The following is a 27,252-nucleotide window of genomic DNA, read 5'->3' as shown; positions in this document are numbered from 1 at the left end:
AAAACTTCTGTAAGCGCGATGAGAGTAAAATTTCAAGGTAGAGTTATGGCAATACCGTCTGGCAATTATACGTCATGGAGTATAATTGCCAGACGGTATTGAGATAGGATTTTTTTTGCTATGCAAGGATCTTGCTAAGGAAGTTTTACTTCTGACACGTGTGCTCGGCACACATGCTCTCTTTTATTATACATTTTTTATAGGTACACTTGCAACGGCAATCGTAAAAATAAAAAATCAACGTAGATAACAACAAAAAATTTATTGAATGCTGAAATCTTTATATTTTACGCCAATAATATATTCTCGGTCAATATCATTGCAAGCGGAGACCAATTCGTCTTTATTTCGATATTTATAGAAAACTTTTAGGGATTTCCATTTTGCAGTAAATTCTGGATCATTAAAGAATGGCTCAGCTGTCTGTATATCTAAAGGTTTTTGTTGCAGCGGTAATACCAATCTGAAAAGAAAATTTAAACACTTTGATTTATAATATCTATACATACACATAAATTTATTAATATCGAATCTGGATCAGCTGTTTTATCAATAGCCTGTAATAAATGGCAACGTTTAATTAACTGTCTAAATGCTATCCAGCCGTTAGTCCATTGAATGAGTCCCTCCAAGGGGGGTCTAGAGTGCGTGAGTTAGTAACGTAAGATGTTTCTTCGGAAACATGTCAAGAGTCCCTAGGTAATAAACATACTAAAACCCCGGGCCACTAGGAGGAGCCCCGGAGTGGGGGGAGGGGGGAAATGGGTCCATTTTTTCATTTTTCGCTTAAATCTCAAAAACGGTACATGTTAGAGAAAAACTTTCAAGGAAAAGTTGAAAGGCCATAAAATTATCTACAAGTTGTACCTGAATCATTTTTTCCTATATCCTACCGTTTCTGAGTTATACGCAGTAAAACATGATTTTGGCTCAAACAATTTCAACATCAATCGATCAAAAAATATTTCTTTCTTCCAAAAAACTCAAATGTGCAACTTGTGACCAGTACTGATAGATTGCTCTTAATTAGTTCTATAATTGGTAAAATAAACACATTCCTCCATGGAAGCCTTTAGGAGGAATCGATTGTCAAAATATTATATTAGGGCAGTTTGAGTTACTGAACTTGATCTTTTTATTTTTTTCTTCCAAAAAACTCAAAAGTCCAACTTGTGACCGGTACAGATAGATTGCTCATAATTAGGTCTATCATTGCTAAAAATACCAGATTCCACCACGGAGGCGTTTACGGGGAATTGAATTTTATCAGGGTAGTTACGATACATGAACTTTTTATTTTTTTCTTCCAAAAAGCTCAAAAGTGCAACTTGTGACCGGTACAGATAGATTGCTCATAATTAGGTCCATCATTGATAAAAATACCAGATTCCACCATGGAGGCGTTTACGGGGAATTGAATTTTATTAGGGTAGTTAGTTAAAAAGTTCATGTATCGTAACTACCCTAATAAAATTCAATACCTCCTAAAGGCCTCCATGGTGGAATCTGGTTTTTTTTATCAATGATAGACCTAATTATGAGCAATCTATCGGTACCGGTCACAAGTTGCACTTTTGAGTTTTTTTGGAAGAAAAAAAATAAAAAGTTCAAGTATCGTATCTACCCTAATAAAATTCAATTCCCCGTAAACGCCTCCATGGTGGAATCTAGTATTTTTATCAATGATAGACCTAATTATGAGCAATCTATCTGTACCAGTCACAAGTTGCACTTTTGAGTTTTTTGGAAGAAAAAAATAAAAAGATCAAGTTCAGTAACTCAAACTACCCTAATATAGTATTTTGACAATCGATTCCTCCTAAAGGCTTCCATGGAGGAATGTGTTTATTTTACCAATTATAGACCTAATTAAGAGCAATCTAACAGTACCAGTCACAAGTTGCACTTTTGAGTTTTTTGGAAGAAAAAAATAAAAAGATCAAGTTCAGTAACTCAAACTACCCTAATATAGTATTTTGAAAATCGATTCCTCCTAAAGGCTTCCATGGAGGAATGTGTTTATTTTACTAATTATAGACCTAATTAAGAGCAATCTATCAGTATCGGTCACAAGTTGCACTTTTGAGTTTTTTTGGAGAAAAAAAATAAAAAGTTCAAGTATCGTATCTACCCTAATAAAATTCAATTCCCCGTAAACGCCTCCATGGTGGAATCTAGTATTTTTATCAATGATAGACCTAATTATGAGCAATCTATCTGTACCAGTCACAAGTTGTACTTTTGAGTTTTTTGGAAGAAAAAAATAAAAAGATCAAGTTCAGTAACTCAAACTACCCTAATATAGTATTTTGAAAATCGATTCCTCCTAAAGGCTTCCATGGAGGAATGTGTTTATTTTACTAATTATAGACCTAATTAAGAGCAATCTATCAGTATCGGTCACAAGTTGCACTTTTGAGTTTTTTTGGAGAAAAAAAATAAAAAGTTCAAGTATCGTAACTACCCTAATAAAATTCAATTCCCCGTAAACGCCTCCGTGTTGGAATCTGGTATTTTTATCAATGATAGACCCAATTATGAGAAATCTATCTGTACCGGTCACAAGTTGCACTTATGAGTTTTTTGGAAGAAAAAAATAAAAAGATCAAGTTCAGTAACTCAAACTACCATAATATAATATTTTGACAATCGATTCCTCCTAAAGGCTTCCATGGAGGAATGTGTTTATTTTACCAATTATAGACCTAATTAAGAGCAATCTATCAGTACCGGTCACAAGTTGCACTTTTGAGTTTTTTGGAAGAAAGAAATATTTTTTGATCGATTGATGTGGAAATTGTTTGAGCCAAAATCATGTTTTACTGCGTATAACTCAGAAACGGTAGGATATAGGAAAAAATGATTCAGGTACAACTTGTAGATAATTTTATGGCCTTTCAACTTTTCCTTGAAAGTTTTTCTCTAACATGTACCGTTTTTGAGATTTAAGCGAAAAATGAAAAAATGGACCCATTTTCCCCCTCCCCCCACTCCGGGGCTCCTCCTAGTGGCCCGGGGTTTTAGTATGTTTATTACCTAGGGACTCTTGACATGTTTACGAAGAAACATCTTACGTTACTAACTCACGCACTCTAGAACTTTTTATTCAATGGACTACGTAACGTATAATCTATACATATAATAAATCTGTAGAAGGGTCAATTCTGTACATTGAAAATATTGAAAAAATAAATAGCAGGGGGTGTTACTGGATCGATACCAAACCCAAATATGTGATTAAAAAAATTTTTGTCTGTCTGTCTGTCTGTCTGTCTGTCTGTCTGTCTGTCTGTCTGTCTGTATGTGAAGGCATCACGTGAAAACTAACGGTTCGATTTCGATGAAACTTGGTATAATTATACCTTATTATCCTGGGCGTAAAATAGGATACTTTTTATCCTGGAAAAATACGTAGAAAAAAATTAATCTTAATTTTTACACGCTTTATATTAGCTTCACCTGTATGTTTGTAACCGACTTCTTTGGGGCGATTTTGACCCACTTTAAACTGCCAGATTTCGTTCAAACTTTGTAGATTTATTGAGGACCGATGACAATACACTAATTTGATAAAATTTTCTATTTTTTAGTTCGGTTTTCTATAAAAAGCGTGTTTTTTAGTTTTTTTTAACTATTATTATTCAGTTTTATTAATTATATAGACGTTGTTCTGTAGAACCGCGAACACACGTTGCGTATTATTATAGGCCTAGCCGTATTTGCGTCCAATAGATATTTATAAGATGTCATTGTCAGAGTTACTCAAAATGGAGAAATAAACCATCCACGCGAAGACCGACATCCGCGCGGACGGAGTCGCGGGCGGAAGCTAGTGTAATAATAAATTTAAATAGTATGTATTAGTTACCACAGTATTACCTAGTAATATGATTTTGTCTGTTGTGGTTCGAAACGTTGATGTATTGCATAGTTATATTAATTGTTTCCTACTCCTAACCTACTGAACTAAACGAACTACTGACAGGTGACTAGTTATCCTACTAATATTATAAATGCCAAAGTTTGTGAGGATGGATTGTTAATCTTTCACGCAAATAGTGTTGAGCCGATTACAATGAAATTTGGTACGTAGTTTTACGTAGTTTGTTTCCCAAAGACAAATAAATAAATAAAAATAAATAAATAAAGTAGGTAGCCAAAGACCAAGAATAAGACATAGGCTATACTATTTATCTTGGAAATCCCACAGGAACTATGCTTCTGAATCTATCTTTGAAAACGCTGGCGAAGTCGCTGGCGGAAATCTAGTTATATATCTCACCTAGTAGCATGCAGGAACATCCTGTGAGGAGCGATATCGCCTCTGTCACTATACGTATAGTCGCCGAGTATCGTGTGACCGATCGCGTGACAGTGCACGCGCAGTTGGTGACGACGACCTGGGTTATTTGTTGTAATTATTATTACCCAATTATGCTATACATACAAAAATTTAAATGGATAAAATCCGAATAAAAGCCACAGACTGGATTCGATTTAAATAATTTTGTAGCCGTAGGTAGGTGAAAAACGAATTAAAGGTCAAAAGTTTAACATTTTTGAGAGTTATTATATTTGAATTATACATTTCTACTAATAAAAGTTTATGTCCATGACTTCACTCACTTTCAATTTGAAATTCTAAAACATCAAATAAGCTAGTCTATTCTCGAATCCATGTGAAGGCACATGAACAATTTTATTAAAATCGGTCCAGCTATCATTAACATAAAGATTATCAATACACACTTATTACAACCACAGTAAACAAACAAACACACCAGTGATAGGCTTCAACAACACCACTGCGACAGGATCGCCCCCATAGTATCCAGTCTCCATGACGAGTAGCCGTGTGTGCGCTGGTCGCGAGTTATTCGCACTAGTTGAGTTTGTCACTACAGACATGCGGTGGCTGTTGTGCGGTGTTTGGTCTGTACCTATTGATATTTTGGTTAGTTTGGTGGCGTTTGGTCTTAACTATGGATTTAATAACTGAAGAATAAAATTTGAAAGAAAAATTATAATCAAGTGGATATTCGTATCCTCTCAAATGACAAATGGTAGCCAAGTTTATATTGAAAAAAAAAAATACCAATATTTGAAACACTATAAATAGCAGATATAAACCCCCGGTGGGCAATTCTTTCAAATTGTTGAAATACTTATCTATAGCTCTATAGCAGTAAAACTAATAATTCATTAAAATATGATAAAATGTATATTAATCGTACCTTAGGTTACATATTATATTTTCTCGTTTTGATTTTTTATTAAATATTTACCGAATAGTTTAAAAATTGTTCTTTACAAAAAATTTAATCATACACACCTACTGCATAACGAATTTCAGCCAATTGAAACTCAGGGTGTCCTCTTATAACCGCCATATAATACTTTTTTGTCAGTCTCTTCTCGAATAACTTCCCCGCGCTTGCTGCGGTAGTTTTATTCTTTGCTATACATAATACGCCGCTGGTAGAATAGTCGAGTCTTTGGACGAAGTATAGTGGATTCGAAGATGTGGATAGGTGGGAATCGTGTGATGCTATATGGCAGGTCACTGTGTTCTATAAAATAAAATTTATTATATTATCTATTGAATAAAACTAATACAAATAATCTGAAAGATTCCGTAAAATGACAATAATCATTTACTAAATATATTTAGTATAGTTCTTTACCTATTCATAAAAATCGGTAACAAGACGCGCATCACTATGGGAAGCCGTAAAAAACAATAACATAACCTACAAATGCATTACAAGCAATTTCAAAACGTATATATGCAATTATATACCTTATTTTAAATACATACCTTCTCATTGGCATCATCTGAATTAATATACATATCGTATGGTTTGTTAACTACAAGAAAATCATCACTTTCAAATAATTTTTCGACAGCCATTTTGTTTACAGACATTGTGTACCGCGCGAAATTTTGAAAAACGTTCAAAAATTAATACATTCTAGAACTGTACGAAATTCTCACGAAAATTGGTGTTTTCTTGAAAATTCCTTTTCCGATATGCAATGCTGGTACAACTTTGGATATATTTGGACATAAATTTAGAAGAAATTTTGTAAATGCCACCTGTATTGCTCTATCTACGTAACAATTAAAAATTTCTTCTAATGGCATTTTATCTTGGAATGCAAAATTTCTATGATAAATTACATATTTTGTTTTGTAAAATTTAATTGATGCCAATCATGACTCGATGGCATTCTATCTTTTGACAAAACAAAGACAAAACATGAACGAAATCAATTTCAAAGAAAATTTATATGTTATAATTTGGTTATAATATTATAGGTAACCTAATAAAATAAATCTCTATAGTCCTTTCACCTTTCACTTGGAAAAATTTAACATATTTCTATTAAATAATTTCCATTTGCACTAGCACAGTAAAATATTGGAATGTATGCTATAAAGAAATAATATTTGTGACACAAATTGTTTTCATAATTCCTGAACGAATGTTAGAAAAGCGTTGCCATATACATTTTTTACTGTGTATAGTATTTCCACAGGGTATTTCGGTCTTGTGATTCTTTTATTAAATCAAGATAAATCTAACACGTCTACTACAAAAACAAGACGAAAACAGATTCTTATAGCACAAATTAATAATTTTAAGTGTTTGAATAGCTGATCATCGATTGCGTAATGTTTTCAATAATAGTTTATGTTGTGTTTATGTCAGTATTTATGGGAGATTTAACATACATTACAGCGTATAGTAACTTTAACATATGTCACTAATTGTCAACGTCAATGAAATTTGCCGTATTGTTTATTTTTGCAAATATCACTATTTAAACAGTTATCTGATAAAAGTAACTGAAATCCTTTATATATTTAGCTTATTACTAAAAGACGAAAGCCATGAAACGTATAAAACGGCATAAAATTAAGCGGGAGGAGCCTGAAACGTCGTACGCTCGGAATGAAGAACACGACCTGGCTTACTACATTCATGATAGAGTTGAACTAATGCATCAAGTTTTTTCTGTTCTAAAACATAAGGAACTCAGATCTATGGCTCCGGAGTGCGTACGGCATATATCCATTGATGATTTACAGGAATTATGCACGGAAGAGGTTGGTTAGAAATCGTCTTAAAATTTTGTACATCGTCTTATTCTGTTGCCTTCTTTTGCCACTAAATGTTGTTTATAGTGTTATATATACATTGAAATTGTTGTAAGCTAGAATGATACATTCATATTCTTATAATAAACAGGGTTTTGTAAATGTCTATGCTGCTTTAAACATTTATTTAAACTTTGAGGCATATTATATGAATTGATAAGTAAATAGATTATTATTTTATTATTATTAAGATCTCTCTTATGTAATAAATATCAAACATTTATATCTAAATATTAAATTTTCTGTATATTTGGTTTTATTGTATTAATAATAAGATAATTAATTAATTTTAATTAAAGTGAAGAGTGAACCGTTACCTTCTAGGGAAGCGCTTATTAGAGCAAGAATTTATTTCAAAATGCAATTTATACACCATTTAAAATATTGTTAGATGTAACTTTTGATTTAATATTTTTGTGTATGAATAATTGTCAATATAGTTGTCACTATTTCCTGTCCAAACATGCTTAGCTTTCGAATATTATAAAATACCGCTTTCCTTTGAATCGTGGCACATTCGTGCGAATCGTGCCTAGGGGCTCGGACATTGTTTATACAACATTCGACCCAACTACCCTCACTTTGCTAATAGTCGTTGACATGCTGCGTTTTGTTATCAACTACCTACATCAATTAGGTGGCTGTGTAGAATCGCAGTACATTCTTATTACATTCAAACTAATATTTAACCCCATGTTATTTCTTATAAAATAATATACTTCTACAGCTTCTCGGCATAAGTTCAAAGCGTCTCTGTGCAATCTTGGATGGAGCGGAACCACCTTCCAACACAGAGTCGTCAAGCTCATCACCAGAGCACATGGAAACTATATCATTGGATAGTATATCGTCTGATGATGAGATACTGAGCGAAACTAGCACGAAAAAAAGTAAAAAGGTATGTTTGTTTGTCAGTAAACAAACATTTCTTTATTCAATTATACTTCTTCTAGATTCAATTTTGAATCATCATAACATAGTTTTACCACTTATGCCGGGTCCAGACTGGTGAAACGTAACATGCAATGAAAGAATTCACCGTCGACATTGCTGCAATGTATCATGAAAGGTAACACACTTTGTAACAATTTCTCATATTTTGGAATTGTGCATTACACGCGCATGCTACGAGCATTACAAGCCGCGCGCGGAGCGATCCGTGATTTGTCGGTTTTTCGACGAACACAAAGGGGCAAGGAACACGAATACGGGAGGTTCGTAGTGAATGCGCGTTAAGAGCGCGCTAAGCGTCCACGCTTGCAGCGAACATGCAATGAAAGGCAGAATGTTACATTGCATGTTACGTTTCACCAGCTGGACCCGGCATTACAACAATACAGCTAGTATTTCTATAGCTTATATATTATTTAGAAAGCTTAGTATGGGATCAGATTGTTCCGTGCGTGAAAATTGTCCTGAAATATTTATTTATTTATTTATTATTTATGTATAATATCCGTTTAGTGGTTATCATGCATGCATGAAAGAGTAACAAACATACGTTCATATATATTCTTATCTTAAGAAATTTCGAATTAATAATTTTAACACCATATAAAATGTTACATTGGTATGATTTTCACAAAGTTATTGTAATTGCGTAATAGAGTTTCTTCCTGGCTCTTTTCTATACAAAATGCTTTGAACTTATACACTACTAATCTATGCTAATATTATAAAGAGGAAAGGTTTGTAATTATGTATATATGGTTTTCACGCATAAACTACTGGACCGATTTTGATGAAATTTGGCACAGATAATCTTTAAAGTTAGACCCTGAGAAAGAACAAAGGCTACCTTTTATTGCGAAATATGTATCACGGGCGAAGCCGGGGCGGACCACTAGTCCAAAATAAGTATATTATTTCCCAATTTGTTTGATATAATATTCTATGTGACATCCGCAGCACAAACACAAACACCACAAGAGTAAACAAAAGCGGAGCTCCGCCCCCGAGGGCGAAGACTCGCGCGCGTCCCGCGCGGGACTCACAGTATTGGAGTTACTTGAGTTGCAGGCAAGGGCCAGAGCGATAAGGGCTCAACTGCAGAGGGCTAACGGTTAGTGGAGGAATCTATTTATATTTAAAATTTAGTTTTCATACAATTCAAATGCTTTATGAATACTAGAATAAGAGAATAGACAAAAGATGCAGTTACGAAATCATGATCGAATTTTTTCTTTTCCTTTAAAAAGGTTTAATTTATCTATATTTCGCTTTTATTATACCAACCATACCATACAATATATTTAGGATACCAACTATGTTTTTGAAGTGAAACTTTTTTATTGGAGTTGGAAAAAAAATTTGTGTAATATTTTTTGGTTACGCGTGACATTTTTCCGTTACGCGCCTTTTTCTTATCCCTACCACGCGTGATTCGACGTATTTCTGTAAAGTCGCATAAAGTAAATTATTTTTTGAAAAATAAGGTCATAAAGAAGTTTCACTTCTTACATGTGTACTCAAGTACACGCACTAATTTTTTTTTAATAAATATAGATGATACCATAAAGTGGTGTTGGATTCCCCCATTCTTATTTGAATAACATTGCACTTAAATTTATTTAGCTTTTATTATGTGAGTTAAATCATAGTTGTGTGTGATTTGTAATACCGTGTATCACTATCACTACATAGTATGAAACAAAGTCGCTTTCTCTGTCCCTATGTCCCTTTGTATGCTTAAATCTATAAAGCTACGCAACGGATTTTGATGCGGTTTTTTTTAATAGATAGAGAGATTCAAGAGGAAGGTTTTAGTATATAATTTATTAGGTTTTAGACAAAGCGGGCGAAGCTGTGGGCGGAAAGCTAGTAATGAATAAATTGCGTTTAAAATCCCATAAAATACTTACACAAATTAAATGAATTCACAGTACCACAAGAAACAGAAACAACCAATGTACCGCAGTCTGACGATGACGAGGTGGTGATCAAAGAGGAAGCCCCTGAGGTTGTGGAAATTAGCAGCGAGGACGAGAAACCCAGTGTTAAGGAACTTGACAGTGAGTGTAGTGAAAATCTATGTACTTACTGATAATATAAAGTTTGTTTGTTTGAACGAAATTATGTTAGGAACTAATGGATCGTTTAAAAAAATATTTCACTGTGAATAATTATGTAATACATACTTGATATGTAACATGGGCGAAGACCGAAGAATGGGCGAAGAATGGTGGATCGCTAGTGTTCATTTAAATTGGAATTACTATAATTTTGATTATTAGTTATATATAGAAGTAGTATTAAATATTAATAGACTATTAAAATTTTAAACAAAGAATTGCTACTTCTAAAAGTATGTTCAATAAGTAATAATTTGCTTGAATCTGATATATATAGCATAATTGGAATAATTACTCTTTCATTTTACCCAATATAATTTAATTCATTTTGTTTGCAGAAAAATTACAAACAAACGGAGAAAAATCAAGTGAAAACGCAAAAACAGTCACAAAGAAAATCAATGATTTGATAATAACAGTACCTCAGTCGAAACCAACAAGAAAAATTAAATTAAACAGAACTAAATCCGTTAAAAATGACGACGAAGTCACTAAAACAAATGCACTAGAAACTGTTACAGCTCCAGCAGCTCCTCCTTCAGCTCCTGAAAAGAAATCAAAGAAAAAGCAAAAGAAAAAAGATAAAAAGAAAAACAAAGATGGCAGCGATCAAGATGAGATTACGTTACAACTGTCCGATACCGAGAAAATGGATTTATTAGAAGATTTGGATAGAAAAAGTTCGAGCTCTGAAGATTCTGAAAGCAGTTCTAGTTCTGATGATATAAGTTCAGATAGTTCAGATGAGAAATCTAAGAAAAGTAATACAAAAGATGTTAAAGTTACGAAGCCCTCGAAAAACACAGAAAATGAAGACAAATCTGTATCTATGGACACTGATATTAAAATTGATTATGAAGTTGAGATGGTTAAAGATATTGTAGTAAATGAAACGAATAAAAGCGTTGAAACTGTAGTTGAACAAAGTGAAACTAAAGACATAGATGAATCTGTTAAAGAAATTATCAATAACGAAGTAAATAATAAGGAAATTGCCAATAGTGAAGAAAATAATGCCATAACTACAGAAAGTACTGAAAAAATGGATGTAGATGTTCCAACCGAAGATATACCACAAAACGCTCAATCGAAAGAAACTCCTAAAGAAATAGAAGAAGGTGAAATAACTGAAAACAGTAGAAATCTATCTGAAGGGGAAATATCTCAAGAGAGTATCGACGTTAAAGAAACAGCTACAAATACACAAGATGTCGTCTGCATTTCAGACGACGATAAGAAAAGCAAAAAGAAAAAGAAGGATAAGAAGAAGAAGTCCAAAAAGTCGGATTTTCGCGAGAGCGCTGATCAAAATTTCTATAAACAAGATGCAACTGATTGTGTAGAAGCTAAAATTACGACAGAAAACGATACAAAAACAGATAAAAACCCAGGCACAGGTTGTGTAGAAACTCAAATTATAGACACGGACAAAGATATAAACACAGATAAAAGAGCAGATACAGATTGTATAGAAACTCAAGTTATAGATATAGAGGAAGATACAAAAACAGATAAAATACCAAATACAGATTGTGTAAAAACTGAAATTACAGATACAAAACCAGATATACTAATAATAGATGAAGATAAGGCTATGGAAAGTACAGATGACGTATTCGAATATTTAGAACTATCCGACGATTCGTCGTGTTACGAAGTTGAAGGAATATCCGTTTTATCAAAAGAACCAACAGCGCAAGAAATAGCGGCGCTTTCTGCTAAAATAGACGAAATAGATAGAGATGAAGTTATCACAGAGGAAGAGATAAGGGAATACGAACAAATGGAAGCTGAGAAAGAGAAAGATTCAGATCAAGTAGAGAATATATCGTGGAAAGATAGGTATTTGGAAAGCAAGAAGGTTAAAAGTGTGTTAAATACTGCAAATATTTTGAACGCGTTGCGAAAGAAGAATAAAGAATTGAAACATAAAATAGAAGCAGCTAAAAAGGCAATCGTAGAAACGATAGAGCCAGAAGTCCCTCAAGAAGTTGAAAATACATCTAATGTCGTTGAAGGATCTATAGATCATTATAACACGTTGGAAGGATCGACGAAATTCGTAGATCCCGTCAAAGAGGTGGAAGAAAAGACGGTTTCGAAGGAAATGAAAAAAGATGCGAAACAATTGTTGAAAATGTATAAGAAACTGCTGAAATACAATGATATGAATAAAAAGAAGGATCCCAATAAAAAGAAGAAGAAAAAGCAGAAGAAGAATAAAGATAAAGATAAAAATAGTAATTAATTTAATTACTTATGTAGTTATGTATAAAACATTATTTTTGAAATACTTAATTGTTTCATTTCTATATTTACATATTTAAAGTTAATAACTACAAATTATCCGCTCTCCACTGCAAGAATCGCGATGGAACATCCATTAAAAAGGGTTATATTATCTTAATCTTCTTCTTTTCTTATATATAAAAATGAATCGCAAAATGTGTTGGTAAGCGCATAACTCGAGAACGGCTGAACCGATTTCGATAATTCTTTTTTTATTATATTCCTTGAAGTACGAGGATGGTTTTTATGTAGAGAAAACGTAAATATGTACCACGGGCGAAGCCGGGGCGGACCGCTAGTATAATATAAATCTCGTGTCACAAGGTTTGTCCTCAATGGAATCCTAAACCACTTAACCGATTATAATAAAATTCGCACACCATGTGCAGTTCGATCCAACTTGAGAGATAGGATAGTTTAAACATGTAGGTACCACGGGCGAAGCCGGGGCGGACCGCTAGTTAAATATAAATAAGTAGTATCACTTTATACGTGCAGTACAGATATAAATACTAAAATATGTGTTGATAATAAATATCAATGAATGCTATTTAGTTGTTTAAAATTATGTTTAATTCAAATATAACAGCAAAATGATATGAAGGAACAGGCCTTTTCCACCTGGAAAGGGAAATTCCTAACGCCCTCTGCGTTAGCTATTTTATCTTATAAGTAAATACTTATGGAGTAACTAATTATTACTAATCTATGATGCTAAATAAACACTTACCTTAATATTTGGAAATTAGTAAATGAATTCAAAACGAATATCCATATACCCGCATGCACAACTTATTTGGGCAAAAGTCTTCAACATATAAATTCGATTACCATTACCATAATAAACCTGCTGTTAGGTATTCTGATTTCTGTAGTTTAGAGAAAGTATCAAAGTAATATTTAAAATGTGCGCCTCTTTTGATTTTTCTTTTTAATTTTTTGTGAGACTTCAAGTGGCAACTGGCAACCCTGGTGATAAGTTATGTAATTAAATTTTCATTACATTTTCGTCTAAAATATTTAATTGAATACATAATAATAAATTACATTGAAGTAGATTGTAGACGTGTTGTACACTTAAATTCACAGCTTAATTTTTATGCATGTTAATTTATTCATTCATTTATTGACACTAGCAACATCATAGTGAAGCCAAATTACAAGACGAAACGTTTTCAAAATGGCCGCCATTCTATAGACATTAGATACCTACCTACAGATTGCAGTATTTTGATCAACTGTTTTTATTTCCTAACTGCAAAATTCAATAATAATTATTAACTGTGATAAAGCTAGTGAATGAATCGATAATTGTGAATTTTATTGAAGTGACTGGGGGAGTATTTATTTAGTGACGGATTAAAAAGCAGAAAATCGCATGGGGTTAACAAAATGACGCAGTTTTTACCCCCAAACTTGCTTGCATTGTTTGCGGCGAGGGACCAAATCCCTTACTTGCCGCCTGCAGCCAAGTTACCACATGAGAAGAAACAAAAAGGCTACGATGGAGTCGGCGCTTTTCTCAACGTATTTGAGGTTAGATATTACATTAGGCATTGTTGATGCATTTTCTCTATTATGCAAATTAGCGTTATAGGGTGTGTAAGTTGTGTAACATATGAAGCGTAGAACATTTTTGATCGATTTTTACTGTGTTGGCATCAAACTAATGACCATATTATGATAATAGACCTTTTGTAGCACTCCAACTAGCATAAATGGATCAGGAATAAAATACATACCATATCATTATCATTCTATAGCCTGGATTATCTTGTAATCGTCTATAATAAAGAAGTCTAAACATAATTTGAGTTTGCCATATTACATTCATATTACAAAAATAAGTTGTGTAAAATTGCCTCAAATACAAACTGAATCTTGTCAGTAATGTACCGACTTTACACAAGAACAACAGCTGTACAATTTTATCCACCAGAATATTTGCTGCAATAAAAATAGTTTGCAAAATCAACTGCATTGATCAATCCATTTTATAACATTGATTATAGTTATAAACACAAGTTCATTCAAATTTTGAACAAATATGCATTTGAAATTTATTTTATATTGTTGTTCTGCGTATGTTTATCCTAATTATTGAGGTAATTAGCTTCTGTTGTAATTAATTAAGTGTACTATAGTATGTTTCTAGGGCAGGCGGAAATTCGTACAATGACACGAAGTATTATGTTATCATCAAATAAAACGATACCTATCGCTCTTCATACACTAATTTATCGTTTACATGTCGTTAACGCAGCGTACGGGTTCTCGTGGTACAAGGTGGGGTGAACGACGCGGTCGTTCAGAGGTAACAAACTTGTTATTACATGTCTGTATAAGGTGCAGATTAAGGAAGCACAGCGACACGCATTCACGTATTGTTGGACACCCCTGTTAGGTCACTGTACGAATTTCCGCCTGCCCTAGGAACACACTATAGCTGAAAACAACTCTTTTAAAATAATTCAATGTACCGAATATTTAGATTTCTTTTTCTGTTGAGACTTGAGAAGCATTGCATCTTTTCAGAAGTTGTAATTTATGATGACATTTTGTGACCATAATATAATAGTTTTCTGTCAGTTCAGATGTTATTGAATCCCACTAAAACATGCTCATCCAATACAAGCACTCGGAAAAGTTCTGAGTTCGATGTAGAGCCAAGCGTCTAACTCTACAAGCCGTAAATATTTAACAAACTATACCTTAGTTAAACTGTTAGACTTGACGGTTTTGTTACACGTTGCTCGACTTGAAATAGAAACTGTGACGTCAGAACAACACTGATGGCATCAAGGGAACAGTGCCAATAGCATCTCTCCTTTCATGTTACAAGTATTCTCTAAAAAAAAAATTCTCTAAAAAAAATAAGCAACATACAGTTTTGACTTAAATTCAAACTCAAACATTTATTTATTCAATTAGACTTCTTTTAGAAACACTTTTGAAACGTCATTACATATTTTTAACATTTACCACCGATTCGGAAAGCAGTATCTATGGAGAAGAACTGGCAAGAAACTTAATAGTTGCTCTTTTAAATCATGTCAGTTTTACAAAATATAATCATATAATATTATAACTAGCTTACCGCCCGCGGCTTCGCCCGCTTCGCTAAAACCTTCCTCTTGAATCACTCTATCTATTAAAAAAACCGCATCAAAATCCATTGCATAGTTTTAAAGATTTAAGCATACATAGGGACATAGGAACAGAGAAAGCGACTTTGTTTTATACTATGTAGTGTAAAAGTGAAGTCCCGTGTCCCCTAGTGGGGTAAGGGGCAGATGCATTATGCATACATCTGTTTCACTGATTGATTTTCTTTATGGACAAGTAGGTGATCAGCCTTCTGTGTCCTGCCAGACTGAGACATTTTTTTTCTTCGTCTCCACCAGGAATCGAACCCAGGACCTCTCGGTTCGACGCTCACGCGTCAACCACTGAACCAAGGATACTATGTAGTGATACCCATTTATTAATTGTTTATTATGTCAACAGCACCCATCAGAAACCCCCCCGCCCACGCGCGTGGAGACCCGCGAGGAGCGCCTCGAGCGCCGCCGCCGGGAGCGAGCTGAACAAACTGCGTATAAGTTAGAGCAAGAGATTGCGTTGTGGGACCCCAGCATTAACCCACGGGCCACGGGGGATCCGTTTAAAACGTTGTTTGTTGCTCGCGTGGTGAGTTTGTATTTTAGTTATTTAGTTATGATATTATATTAATTTATTAAGAATAGAAAAAATTCGATCACAAGGCGGGACTCGAACCCGCATCCTTTCGCGCTAATCCGGGGCGGACACCTGACCAACTCGGCCACTCGTGACCCGCCAGAGCGATCGAATTTATTCTATTCTTTCAGTTTTATGTGTCCACGGGACACACATAGTTATGATATTCCTTTAATACATTAATTGTATGTAAAATGAAAGGAAAAGAAATAAATATAACCAAAGCTAATAAATTTGTAGCTAATAAGTCATTTGTTTAACACTTTTATTCTAATGTGAAAGAGAGAAAATATGAAATATGAACAATAATTATGCAGTTGAAAATAATGATAAATGGGTCAGACTGATAGTTGAACAGAAATATGAAATTTTTTATAGTGAAATAACACTAAACATAGAAATACCATTGATTTTGAGAAATTTTTAAAGAACTGAAAAAAAAATGATCTCTAGGTGGGATTCAAAGTTCAAACCTGGCAAGCATCCTTTGCTGTACCTAATTTAATTTATAAAAATGGAATGAAATTGTATAATTTATTATCAAATACTAATATTTACAAACTAAATATAAATATTGACTTTCAGAACTACGACACATCTGAGTCGAAACTCAGAAGAGAGTTTGAGGGATATGGACCAATTAAAAAGGTGAGTTTATTTATTAATGTATATGTTTTTATTTGATTTTGTATATAAGTGGTTTTTTATATAAGTGAAGAATGTGTAAAAAGGCAAAATCGTGCATAGCAAAAGTTTCAGCATTAAAACATTTTTAGTCACTACTAATATTATGTGTCAGTAAATTATAGATACATATTATATTAAGTTTGAAATGATTCGTGATTCAGTTTTGTTTCAATATAAAGTTGTACTTCGAAATATTTTTAATACAAAATTAAAATTCTACATTATACATAACAGCAATATAATTTACTCAACGACTTTCTAAAGAATTTTAAACGTGATTCATTCATAGCGTTTAACATTTTAAAATTTCTAAAAATGCGGGTAGTTTAAATAATTTGATAAACAATTCGCCAGATATACCTAGTGTATAACAAGGAGGACGGCAAGCCGCGCGGTTACGCGTTCATCGAGTACGAGCACGAGCGGGACATGCACTGTGAGTACACGTACAGACATACAGACACACACACACACGAATATACAAACACACACACACAGACACAGATACGCATACATAAACACGCATACATTTATACAAAAACACACGAAGACAGATACATAAACGCGCGCGTTCATACACACAAACACACAAAGATACGCCCGCACACAGACACGCATAAGGATACGTACACAGATACGTGTACTTAAAGTTTAAACACGCACACACATGTACACAAAAACATATTATAGTGGTGGCACTTTAATATTCGATCAATATATGAATTTTTGACGCCATTAGAGAAACGTTTTTTTTTTTTTGTAATGGCGCGGCGTCACAAAAAAAAATCTTAAAAGATATACATTATAATGCATGTTAAAGTGTGACCACTAAGTATACATAAAAATATAAAATATTTGTCGAATGCATTTATTTAGAGCCTTACTAATAAACATTTTTAATCTGTGATTAAATCTTTTCTTATCTTTTGTCTCTTTCTCTCTCGAATTGCAACACAAGAGAGAAGGAGACAAAACATTCGATTTATTAGTAAGTGGGTTAGATTGGAATATGTTGTTTGAGCGGGCTGTATTACCATTTTGGAGGGATTATAAATACAAGTTCTATAATCTTATTGCTAATGATACTCTTTGATAAATAACTAATAAATATTCGGAAAAATATTTAATTGAACATAATTTTCGTAATTATATTCGACGCTTCGTTATCAAAGTCAATCATCAAACAAACTTTGATTAATGATAAATTTCAAATCATTCTGTAAAATAATGTTTTTAACCATTTGTGAAAAATAATAGATTAGCCCTTAATATATCATACGATTAACTCTATATTTTTGTTGCGATTGAAAACTTACCTATTTATATTGTAATATTAAATTGTAATACTGACATGATATAAAGAGCAACTATGGAGTTCCTTGCCGGTTCTTCTCCATAGATACTGCTTTCCGAATCGCTGGTAAATGTCACAAATATGTAATGCTAATGACGATTCGAAAGTGCTTCTAGAAGAAGTCTAATTTTATAAATAATTTGGAAAATCCAAAAGTGCACGCCTCATAATTTTTTTTAATAAATATTTATTAATTATTATTTTTGTTTATTTAATAACAATTAAACCACATCGAATCAGACCCTGAAAAATGAAAGGGTTCTATTCCTGAGCATACTCAAGCGTAAGAGAAAAAAAAAGACTCGATTAGTAAAGTATTTCGGTCGCTATCGTGTTAACAAGAAAAAGGATCCGCACATACAGACACACGGACGTCCAAGACAGAACTTTTTTAAACTGTTTTTTAACTAGTTTAAATAACAAAAACGACATCAAAAATATCATGAACGTTAAAAATAGTGTTTTTTCTTAATATATGTGTGTATGTATTATCTTACAAGTGCAATGTATGATACATAAAGACATTTTAAGTTTGAAAAATCAGATGTTTTGCGCGAAGTGACAGTAGTACCCACCTCAACGCTTCGCTTATGAGGCGTGCAATAAATGTTTGAGTTTGTGGCTGCGTTTTAAATACTATTAACTAGCTGGAATATCGAAAAGTGAATCATTAATGCTTAATTATTACAAAAATTTGATTAATGACATTTTTTTCTTTCTAATGATGATATTTCCCTCCAAAATGGTATCAGCCCGTGTCCCGCGCGCAACGATATCATTAATGAGTGGTTTTTTCTATTCGCACCACAGACCCAGCCGTTATGACCAATGCCTCTCGAGTACGTCAACGTTGTTTATAGGTTTGTATGTGGTAAGACGCCAACATACAACTGTACTAGATTTATTTATTATGGGGCGGAATAATGATAAATTATTAGGAAGATAGGCTAATGATTTGTATCAGTAGGGTAATAGGTTTAATGATATTGTGGTAAGACGCCAACATATAACTTATACTACACTAATGAAAAAATGGGGCAGTTTAATGTTTAATATAGTTAAGGAAATAGGATTAATAATGGGGCGGAATAATGATACATGTCATTAGAGCAATATTTTTCGTGATATTGTGGTAAGATACCAACAAACAATGGCAATAGGTGTAAGGATAAATCATTAGGAAGATTTTATTATCCTTAAAGCGATAGGTTAATGATCTCAGGGAGATAGGTTTCATGATAATGTGGTAAGACGCCAAAAAAAAAGGCCAAAAAAAGTGTATGAATTTTTTTTTTGTGGCGCGAAATCATGACAGATATGATTAGGAAGATAGGCTAATGATTAATATCGTTAGGGAAATAGATCGAAAGATATTGTGGTAAATCAAATAAATATAAATGTACTGATGTATATATTTGAGGGGCTAAATAATGATAGACATCATTAAGGGGATTTAATATAATTAGGGACATAGGACGAGGTAAGATGTCAATTACAACTGTACTACATGAACATATTATAATGGGGCGAAATAATGATCTGTATCATTAGGGAAATAGGTTCAAAGATGACGGTGGTAAGGTCTTAGAATGGTTTGTAGTGAAAAGTATTTTTTTCTTAATTTATGGTAACAAATCATTTAGAAAAAGGATAAAAACGCTATTTGGGTTAGTACTTTAGCTTAGTTGAAAATATTTTGATGTAAAAATGAGAGAAAGTTCGATTGAATAAGAATTATATAATTAATGACGAAATTTTCTTTTGATCTATTATATTTAAAATAACTTTTTCGCATTTAAAATGTGAGTAGAAACATTTAAATTAAATTTGAATAGTAGTATATGCGCTATATTTTTTAAACAAATATATTTTTGGGGGTAGTCACATAAATAATTATAAAACAACACCATAACTCCAAAGTCCGTCACAAGGATAAGTATGGTTTCAAATTATTCTTTATAAAATATTTAGTTTTTATTTTTCTTTTATATTTTTTGTTGATAAATAAATTACAATAAAAATTTGCGCAAAATGGGATTAACGTAAGTAAAGCGCACCAGGTAACTTGGTAATTAATCCGAAGGAACGGGCGCAACGGGATTTAAAAAAATATATATAAAAAGTAAGTAAAAATGTAAGAACGTAAACGAGGGTAGGTATCAAATTTGTTTTTATTTTCACGGCGTCACGGCTCGGTCGGTAGGTATATCGTGTTTATTTTGTTATTTCTCGACTGATGTACGATTTTGAGCCCTTTTTGTATATAATAAAGTTGAATTTTGCTTGATAAATTTTCAGACATTTGTTACGCAAAATTCGATCTTATTACGGTCAAAAAGGGTCAAAATCGTTTGTACAACAAAATGTATTGTGTAAAAGAACAACGTCAGTTGGGAAATGTATCTTATTGCAATGCCAATACAGTTGATATTGCAATATATGTGTTTTTTCAGCGCTACAGTGAAAGTCTGTATGGATATTGGTATTATTCGTATTCGTATGTATGTCCATGCAGACTTTGTTGTTTGTCTGTCCCACGCGTGTGCCTCTTGGTTTTAAGATAATTGTACATTTTGTGCTGATTAAAGTTTGTTTAAACTTTGGACAACACAAAATGCAAGATATTTTTGAAATTTGAAAATGTTTAAATTTCAATTTTTTCGTATTTTTTTGGAACAATCGCGGTGTTTGTTTTTTCTACAACTTGACTGTGATAAGTTATTTAGTTGACGAGTAAATTCCATCAAAATAGAACCTTCTGCAATATTAAAAAAACGATTCCCATTATTCTATCAACATTGTCTAAAATTACGTCTTTTACGCATGTATCGAAATGAAATAGTACTTTTCGAAGAAGTATAACTAGATTAATGTAAACTTTAAAACTAAACATCACGAACAAAAAATGTGAAAAATCACATGATTGACTTAATTTTTTGTACATCCACAAAGAATACGTAAAAATTAAGCTACCAATATACCAAAAAAAATGCGAAAAATCACAAAAAATCCCGCAAAACCGAGGCACATGCGTGGCACACACACACAACAGCCAATACAATACAACGCACACACATTGCAGCCGCTTACAAGCACGCAGACGGCAAGAAGATCGACGGCAAGCGCGTGCTCGTCGACGTGGAGCGAGCCCGCACTGTGAAGGGCTGGCTGCCGAGGAGATTGGGTGAGCGATATATGCTAAATTTAAGTTACACTTAAAAATGACTTAAAATTACTTTTATTATATTTCGTCGCACACTGATAGGTAATTCCACTTCAATTCTAATCTATGCTAAATTTGCTTGTTTGAACGCGCTAATGGTGCGATGGGTCTTGTAATTCGTTCGGCTATAGTATATCATCACGCTAAGACCTTTAAGAGACTTCATTACAGTAGTATAAAACTTGCACAAATGTGTATTTTGTTAAATTAATTAAAACTTTCAATGAACAATTGGGCGAATATCGTCTGGTATGGTCATCTAAATGTTTTTAGTACATTTTAAAATTACATGTAATAAACTTACTTAAGTTATCTTTACTATCGGATCGGATCGACCCCAAGGTACACTTGGTCCTCTGCTATACCCAAGTGGCAAATTTGTTTTTTTTTTGCCAATGGGAAACCATAAAAATGCAATATAGGTGTCTATAAATGTGCTAAATCAAACCTATACGAGTGTCATCAATATGGAGTACCCCAAGGTGCACCACTTGGTCCATTGCTATACCTTACCTATACAAGTGGTAAATTTGACTTTTTTGCCAATTTTTTTTAACAAAAAGATATTCTATACTAATATCATAAAGCTGAAGAGTTTGTTTGTTTGAAAACGCTAATCTCAAGAACTACTGGTTCTATTTGAAAAATTCTTTCGGTGTTAGATAGCCCATTTATCGAGGAAAACTATAGGCTATTTATCATCGTGCTAAGACCAACAGGAGCAATGCGGGTAAAATCGCAGGGCACAGCTAGTAAATATTTACTTATGTATAAATTTATAAAGAATAGAAAAACTTCGATCACTCAGCGGGACTCGAACCCGCATGCCTGATGCCTGACCAACTCAGCCACTCGTGATCCGCCAGAACGATCGAATTTATTCTATTCTTTATAAATTTATATTTATAAAGCATTTGAATGCCATAAAACCAAAATATCAATTTCAATTTATTTATATATTTATGTTTTTAAGGTGGCGGTCTCGGTGGAACCCGTCGCGGAGGGAACGACGTGAACATCAAGCACTCTGGTAGAGAGGACAACGAGAGGGAGAGGGAGAGATACCGGCTCGAGCAGAGAGACCGGGACAGGGAGCGGGACGAGCGGGGCGCGAGGGACAGGCCCGAGCGTGAGTGTGGTGTGCTTGTGTGTGGGGAGAACGGGAACGAGGGATTTTTTCTGTTTTGTCGATATCGATCGTATCGATCGATCAATCGATTGATCAATAATCGATCAATAATCGATCAATCGATCGATCAATAATCGATCAATCGATCGATCAATAATCGATCAATCGATCGATCAATAGATCAATCAATCAATCAATCGATCGATCGATCAATAATCAATCGATTGGTCGAAATATAGTAAATTATTTTTTGAAAAATAAGGTCATAAAGAGGTTTCACTTTTTACGTGTGTACTCTAGTACCTACACGCACACATTTTTATTTGTCTTCTATAGATTTTGATTTGATACGATTTTCAAATTTCATTTATATTCGATTCGATGCGTTTTTATTTTTCTTGAATATAATTTTTACTCGCACATTTTCGACTCACTTGTTTTACTCGATTTTGATTAATCGACTTTAAAGAGACTCGTTTCTCATTTTATTTACATTTCATTTGATTATAAAAAAAAATGTGTGCGTGTACTAGTGTACACACGTAAGAAGTGAAACTTCTTTATGACCTTATTTTTCAAAAAATAATTTACTATATATTATGCAACTTTACAGAAATACGTCGAATCCATTTTCTGTATTTTTCAGTTTTTATTTTATTACTAATTAATTATAGATTTATTATTTGCATTCACTAGTTGTTTATCCGCTACTAGCTTTTCGCCCGCGTCTTCGCCCGCGTTTTCAAAGGAAAACCCGCATAGTTCCCGTTCCCGTGGGATTTCCGGGATAAAACCTATCCTATGTGTTAATCCAAGTTACTCTCTATAGGCTCTATATGTGTGCTAAATTTCATTATAATCGGTTCAGTAGTTTATGCGTGAAAACCATACATACATACATACAAATTTTTCCTCTTTATAATATTAGTATAGATTCTAGTAATAACTATACATATAATGTTTCCAGGCGGTGCCCGTCGCCGGTCCCGTTCCCGCTCCCGGCGCCGCTCGGGGTCGCGCGCAAGACGTCGCTCGAGGGACAAGAGAGATGATGAACCAGCTGACAAGTTAGTAGCGACATATATAATTATATTCTTAGGGATTTTAAATTCAACCTAGAAAGGTTTTATTCCTTACAAAATGATTCTCGGTGGACGGTGCTGACAGAATAACAGCGTTACAGCCTCAGCTGTAACATTCATGCGAGTCAGTAATCCCTTTCCCTGAGGTGATACAGATATAATACAATATTATTACGTCTAATGTTATACTTTTTTTTACACGCTTTATATTAGCTTCACCTGTATGTTTGTATGTTTGTAATCGACTTCTTTGGGCGCGATTTTGACCCACTTTAAACGGTCAGATTTCGTTCAAACTTTGTAGATTTATTGAGGACCGATGACAATACACTAATTTGATAAAATTTTCTATTTTTTAGTTCGGTTTTCTATAAAAAGCGTGTTTTTTAGTTTTTTTAAACTATTATTATTTTAGTTATAAGTGTTGTCTGTAATTTAATATGCTGTACCAGTTTTTGGGAATAAATGTGTTTCTATTCTATTCTATTCTATTCTATATGACCTATATGACCTTCAACAATAAAATAATAATCGACTCAAAATAATAATTAACACAACTAAACACAACCAAAACGACCGTTACGTCCGAGAGCCAAATGCAAAAGTGTTAAATCCGCTGTTCAACTCATTTTTATAACCACCCCCACGGTTTGGGTTGCCAGTTGGGGATTAATTTCTAACAATATTATATAACTAGTTTTCCGACCGCGGCTTCGCCCGCGTTTTGAAAGAAAAACCCGTTCCCGTGAGATTGCAGAGATAAAAATAATCCTACAATCCACATACCAAATTTTTATTGCAATCAGTTCAGTAGTATTTGCGTGAAAGAGTAACAAACACACACATTACACACCTACACATACATATGCATCCATCCTGAAAAATTATTGCATTTACAATATTAGTAGAATTCTTAGGGATTTGAGTTTTTTTTCGTTACAAAATGATTTTACAGTGGCATTTGTTTATAATGATATCCAACTCAAAGGGAAATATCAAACGCGTATAAATGACCATTTAAAAAAAAAACACACATGTACACGCTCACACACACCAAGCGCTTTCGCAGCCTAAAATTGGGAAGGAGGTGGGGGTTTCGAATATGTTAAATCTGTACCCTCTATCAATGAATTTCATTTATCTACATGTATTTATTATAACTTTTTCCTGAAAATAAAGGTTTTATTATTATTATTTATTATACCAGGTGACTGGTAAGACGTCAGACGAATTTAGACGGGAGCTTCTACCCATGAAACTGCAACTGAAACTTTTGTTCTACAACTTTGCTGAATTCGTAAAAAAAAATTGGACTTTGTAAGGAAACTTCGCTAATCAGCTGACCGATTTCCATACAAAGTACAATTTTTTTTCTATGAATTCAGCAAAGTTGTAGAACAAAAGTTGTTCAGTTTCATGGGTAAGAAGCTCCTGTCTAAATTCGTCTGACGTCTTACCAGTCACCCTGTATATAATTTCCTTCATTTATCTATATATTTATTTCTAAATGTATGTCTGTATGTCCTCAGACGCCGTCGTCGTTCCCGTTCCCGCTCGGAGCGGAGACGCGAGAGACGAGAGAGGGATAAGGACAAGGATAAGGTGAGACAAATAAATAAATATTTTGTGTGCTCTTGTGTGTGTTTGATTTTATGCGAATTATGAGCTCTACAGCTGGATGATCAAAAAAACTTATTGAAGTGAAACTTCTTCGGGGTTGGACAAAAATTTAGTGTAACATTTTTGCGTTACGTACGCGTGACATTATTGCGTTACGCAATACTCGTGACATTTTTAAGGTCATAAAGAAGTTTCACTTCTTACGTGTGTACTCTAGTACCCGCATACATTTTTTTATTTTAGAAACTAAATTTTAGTTAAATAGAAACTTTTATACATCCATGTCTGCTCGATGCAGACCGGATTGATAAATAAATTTAGAAACCAGATGAAATAAACACTTATATGTATAGATAATGGTGAAATAATAATTCAATGGAAAAAATTATAATGACGTAAACTTGGATGCTAACTTTAAGCCGCTCACACTTTTTATTCGCGTGCGAACGACATCCTCAACACTTTAATATGAAGGCAGGGCTGTAATTCGTATTAAATAATCCCCACTAATATTATAAATGCGAAAGGAACTCTGTCTATCTGTCTTGTCTGTATGTTACGCTTTTCCGCATAAACCTCTCAACCGATTTTGATGAAATTTGGCACAGACAATCTTTAGACCCTGAGAAAGAACATAGGCTACCTTTTATTACGAAAAAGCACCACGCGGGCGAAGCCGCGGGCGGATGCTAGTAATAAATAAAATTAATTTATTTCAGGCCACATAGCCCATATAGTATTAGTAAAATCTTATTCTAGTGTTAGTATTACAATATTACCTACATACATTTAATATTAAGGATGAAAAAATGTTTTTCTTTCACATTTTCAGGATAAAGACGGCAAAGACAAGGACCGCGATGGCAAAGACAAGGACAGAGATGGCAAGGACCGGGATAAGGAGCGGGACAGACGTCGCAGGAGGGACAGAGACAGACGCGAGCCTAAAGTTAAACCGGAGGATATTAAGATCAAGGAGGAGCCGCATGATGGTGAGGTTTTATTGAAAGTGTAAAAAAAATAAAATAAAAAGTAATATATTACTAGCTTTCCGCTTGCGGCTTTGTCCCCTAGGCACGATTCGTACGAATGCGCCATGGTGCTCGGGCGTTGTTTATACGACGTTCGACCCAACTACCCTCATTTTGCTAATAGTCGTTGACTAGCTGCGATTTGTTATCAACTACCTACATCAGTTGGGCAGTTGTGTAGAATCGCTGTACATTCTTATTACATTCAAACTAATATTTAACGCGGCCTCGCGTGTTATTTCTTATAGTAGTACATACTAACCTTAAATCTTATAACCTGATAAGTAGGGTATTTGTAATATTTTGATGTAAAATGTAATACAAAATTACATTTGTTATTGACTAATTTGAACTATTAAAACATGTCTTTGTTACAATAAATCAATTTTATAATTATTTAAGCATGAAAACTAATGTAAATGTAATGTATTCCAGATTACCCCGAGTTCAGTCTCCCCCCACTCGATGTGCACATCAAGCAGGAGCCGAACGAGGACGAGAACAAGTACAACCCGGAGGAGGCCAACGGGGACGATTATAATTATTAGACTTAATAAATACTTGATTATGAACCGCCTTTTATTTTATACTGTGCCTTATTTTATAGAATTACTCGATAAATGGGCTATCTCGTTAGATATAATATTTTTTCGAATCGGACCAGTAGTTCCTGAGATTAGCGCGTTCAAAAAACTCTACAGCTTTATAATATTAGTATAGATATAGTAATTGTGAAAAGGGGCGATTAGAAACAACTGCACTTTTGATACCTAAAATAAATCTTACAACAGCTGTAAATAACATTTTGTAGATCCGATTCCTGTTTTTCAAACGTTCGGGAATTCATCTTACAGAAAAAAATTCTT

At 33.6% G+C, this 27,252-nt stretch overlaps 3 protein-coding genes across 3 annotated transcripts; 2 read left to right on the top strand and 1 right to left on the bottom strand.

Annotated features, from left to right (window-relative positions):
- Positions 1–261: 261 nt before the first annotated feature.
- LOC149474973 (pseudouridylate synthase RPUSD1-like) lies at positions 262–6,171 on the bottom strand. Its single transcript, XM_089713979.1, has 5 exons — positions 5,819–6,171; positions 5,333–5,570; positions 4,782–4,940; positions 4,283–4,400; positions 262–463 (listed from the first exon to the last, which is right to left on the bottom strand). The coding sequence occupies exons 1-5, from the start codon at positions 5,924–5,926 to the stop codon at positions 262–264; spliced, it is 825 nt and encodes a 274-aa protein (XP_089570105.1). The 5' UTR covers positions 5,927–6,171.
- A 427-nt stretch (positions 6,172–6,598) lies between these two features.
- LOC149474972 (uncharacterized) lies at positions 6,599–12,526 on the top strand. Its single transcript, XM_089713790.1, has 5 exons — positions 6,599–7,111; positions 7,890–8,060; positions 9,071–9,224; positions 10,045–10,173; positions 10,572–12,526. Exons 1-5 carry the CDS (start codon positions 6,896–6,898, stop codon positions 12,479–12,481), a joined length of 2,580 nt encoding a protein of 859 aa, XP_089569916.1. The 5' UTR covers positions 6,599–6,895; the 3' UTR covers positions 12,482–12,526.
- Positions 12,527–13,682: 1,156 nt separating this feature from the next.
- snRNP-U1-70K (small ribonucleoprotein particle U1 subunit 70K) lies at positions 13,683–26,958 on the top strand. The gene is made up of 10 exons (XM_089713953.1): positions 13,683–14,058; positions 16,030–16,212; positions 16,846–16,908; positions 17,302–17,383; positions 21,384–21,485; positions 22,498–22,653; positions 23,621–23,720; positions 25,265–25,337; positions 26,188–26,347; positions 26,822–26,958. The coding sequence occupies exons 1-10, from the start codon at positions 13,915–13,917 to the stop codon at positions 26,932–26,934; spliced, it is 1,176 nt and encodes a 391-aa protein (XP_089570079.1). The 5' UTR covers positions 13,683–13,914; the 3' UTR covers positions 26,935–26,958.
- The last annotated feature ends 294 nt before the right edge of the window (positions 26,959–27,252 follow it).

Source organism: Colias philodice, chromosome 31 (assembly GCF_061535455.1).
Source record: "Colias philodice isolate Cphi_HAF_F1 chromosome 31, ilColPhil1 Martin Lab GWU primary, whole genome shotgun sequence".
In the NCBI taxonomy this organism is placed as follows: domain Eukaryota; kingdom Metazoa; phylum Arthropoda; class Insecta; order Lepidoptera; family Pieridae; genus Colias; species Colias philodice.
This window is presented reverse-complemented; position numbering and strand designations above follow the sequence as displayed.

Excerpts from the sequence above, each read along its gene's own strand:
- LOC149474973 (XM_089713979.1), bottom strand. The coding sequence starts at position 5,926 with ATGTCTGTAAACAAAATGGCTGTCGAAAAATTATTTGAAAGTGATGAT. Across the intron at positions 4,941-5,332 it reads TGAAATTCGTTATGCAGTAG|GTACAGACCAAACACCGCAC; the intron begins GTGTGTATGATT and ends AAATATCAATAG. Across the intron at positions 4,401-4,781 it reads GTTGTTGAAGCCTATCACTG|GTCGTCGTCACCAACTGCGC; the intron begins GTGTGTTTGTTT and ends CAAATAACCCAG.
- LOC149474972 (XM_089713790.1), top strand. The coding sequence starts at position 6,896 with ATGAAACGTATAAAACGGCATAAAATTAAGCGGGAGGAGCCTGAAACG. Across the intron at positions 7,112-7,889 it reads AGGAATTATGCACGGAAGAG|CTTCTCGGCATAAGTTCAAA; the intron begins GTTGGTTAGAAA and ends ATACTTCTACAG. Across the intron at positions 8,061-9,070 it reads GCACGAAAAAAAGTAAAAAG|CACAAACACAAACACCACAA; the intron begins GTATGTTTGTTT and ends TGACATCCGCAG.
- snRNP-U1-70K (XM_089713953.1), top strand. The coding sequence starts at position 13,915 with ATGACGCAGTTTTTACCCCCAAACTTGCTTGCATTGTTTGCGGCGAGG. Across the intron at positions 14,059-16,029 it reads CTTTTCTCAACGTATTTGAG|CACCCATCAGAAACCCCCCC; the intron begins GTTAGATATTAC and ends TTATGTCAACAG. Across the intron at positions 16,213-16,845 it reads CGTTGTTTGTTGCTCGCGTG|AACTACGACACATCTGAGTC; the intron begins GTGAGTTTGTAT and ends ATTGACTTTCAG.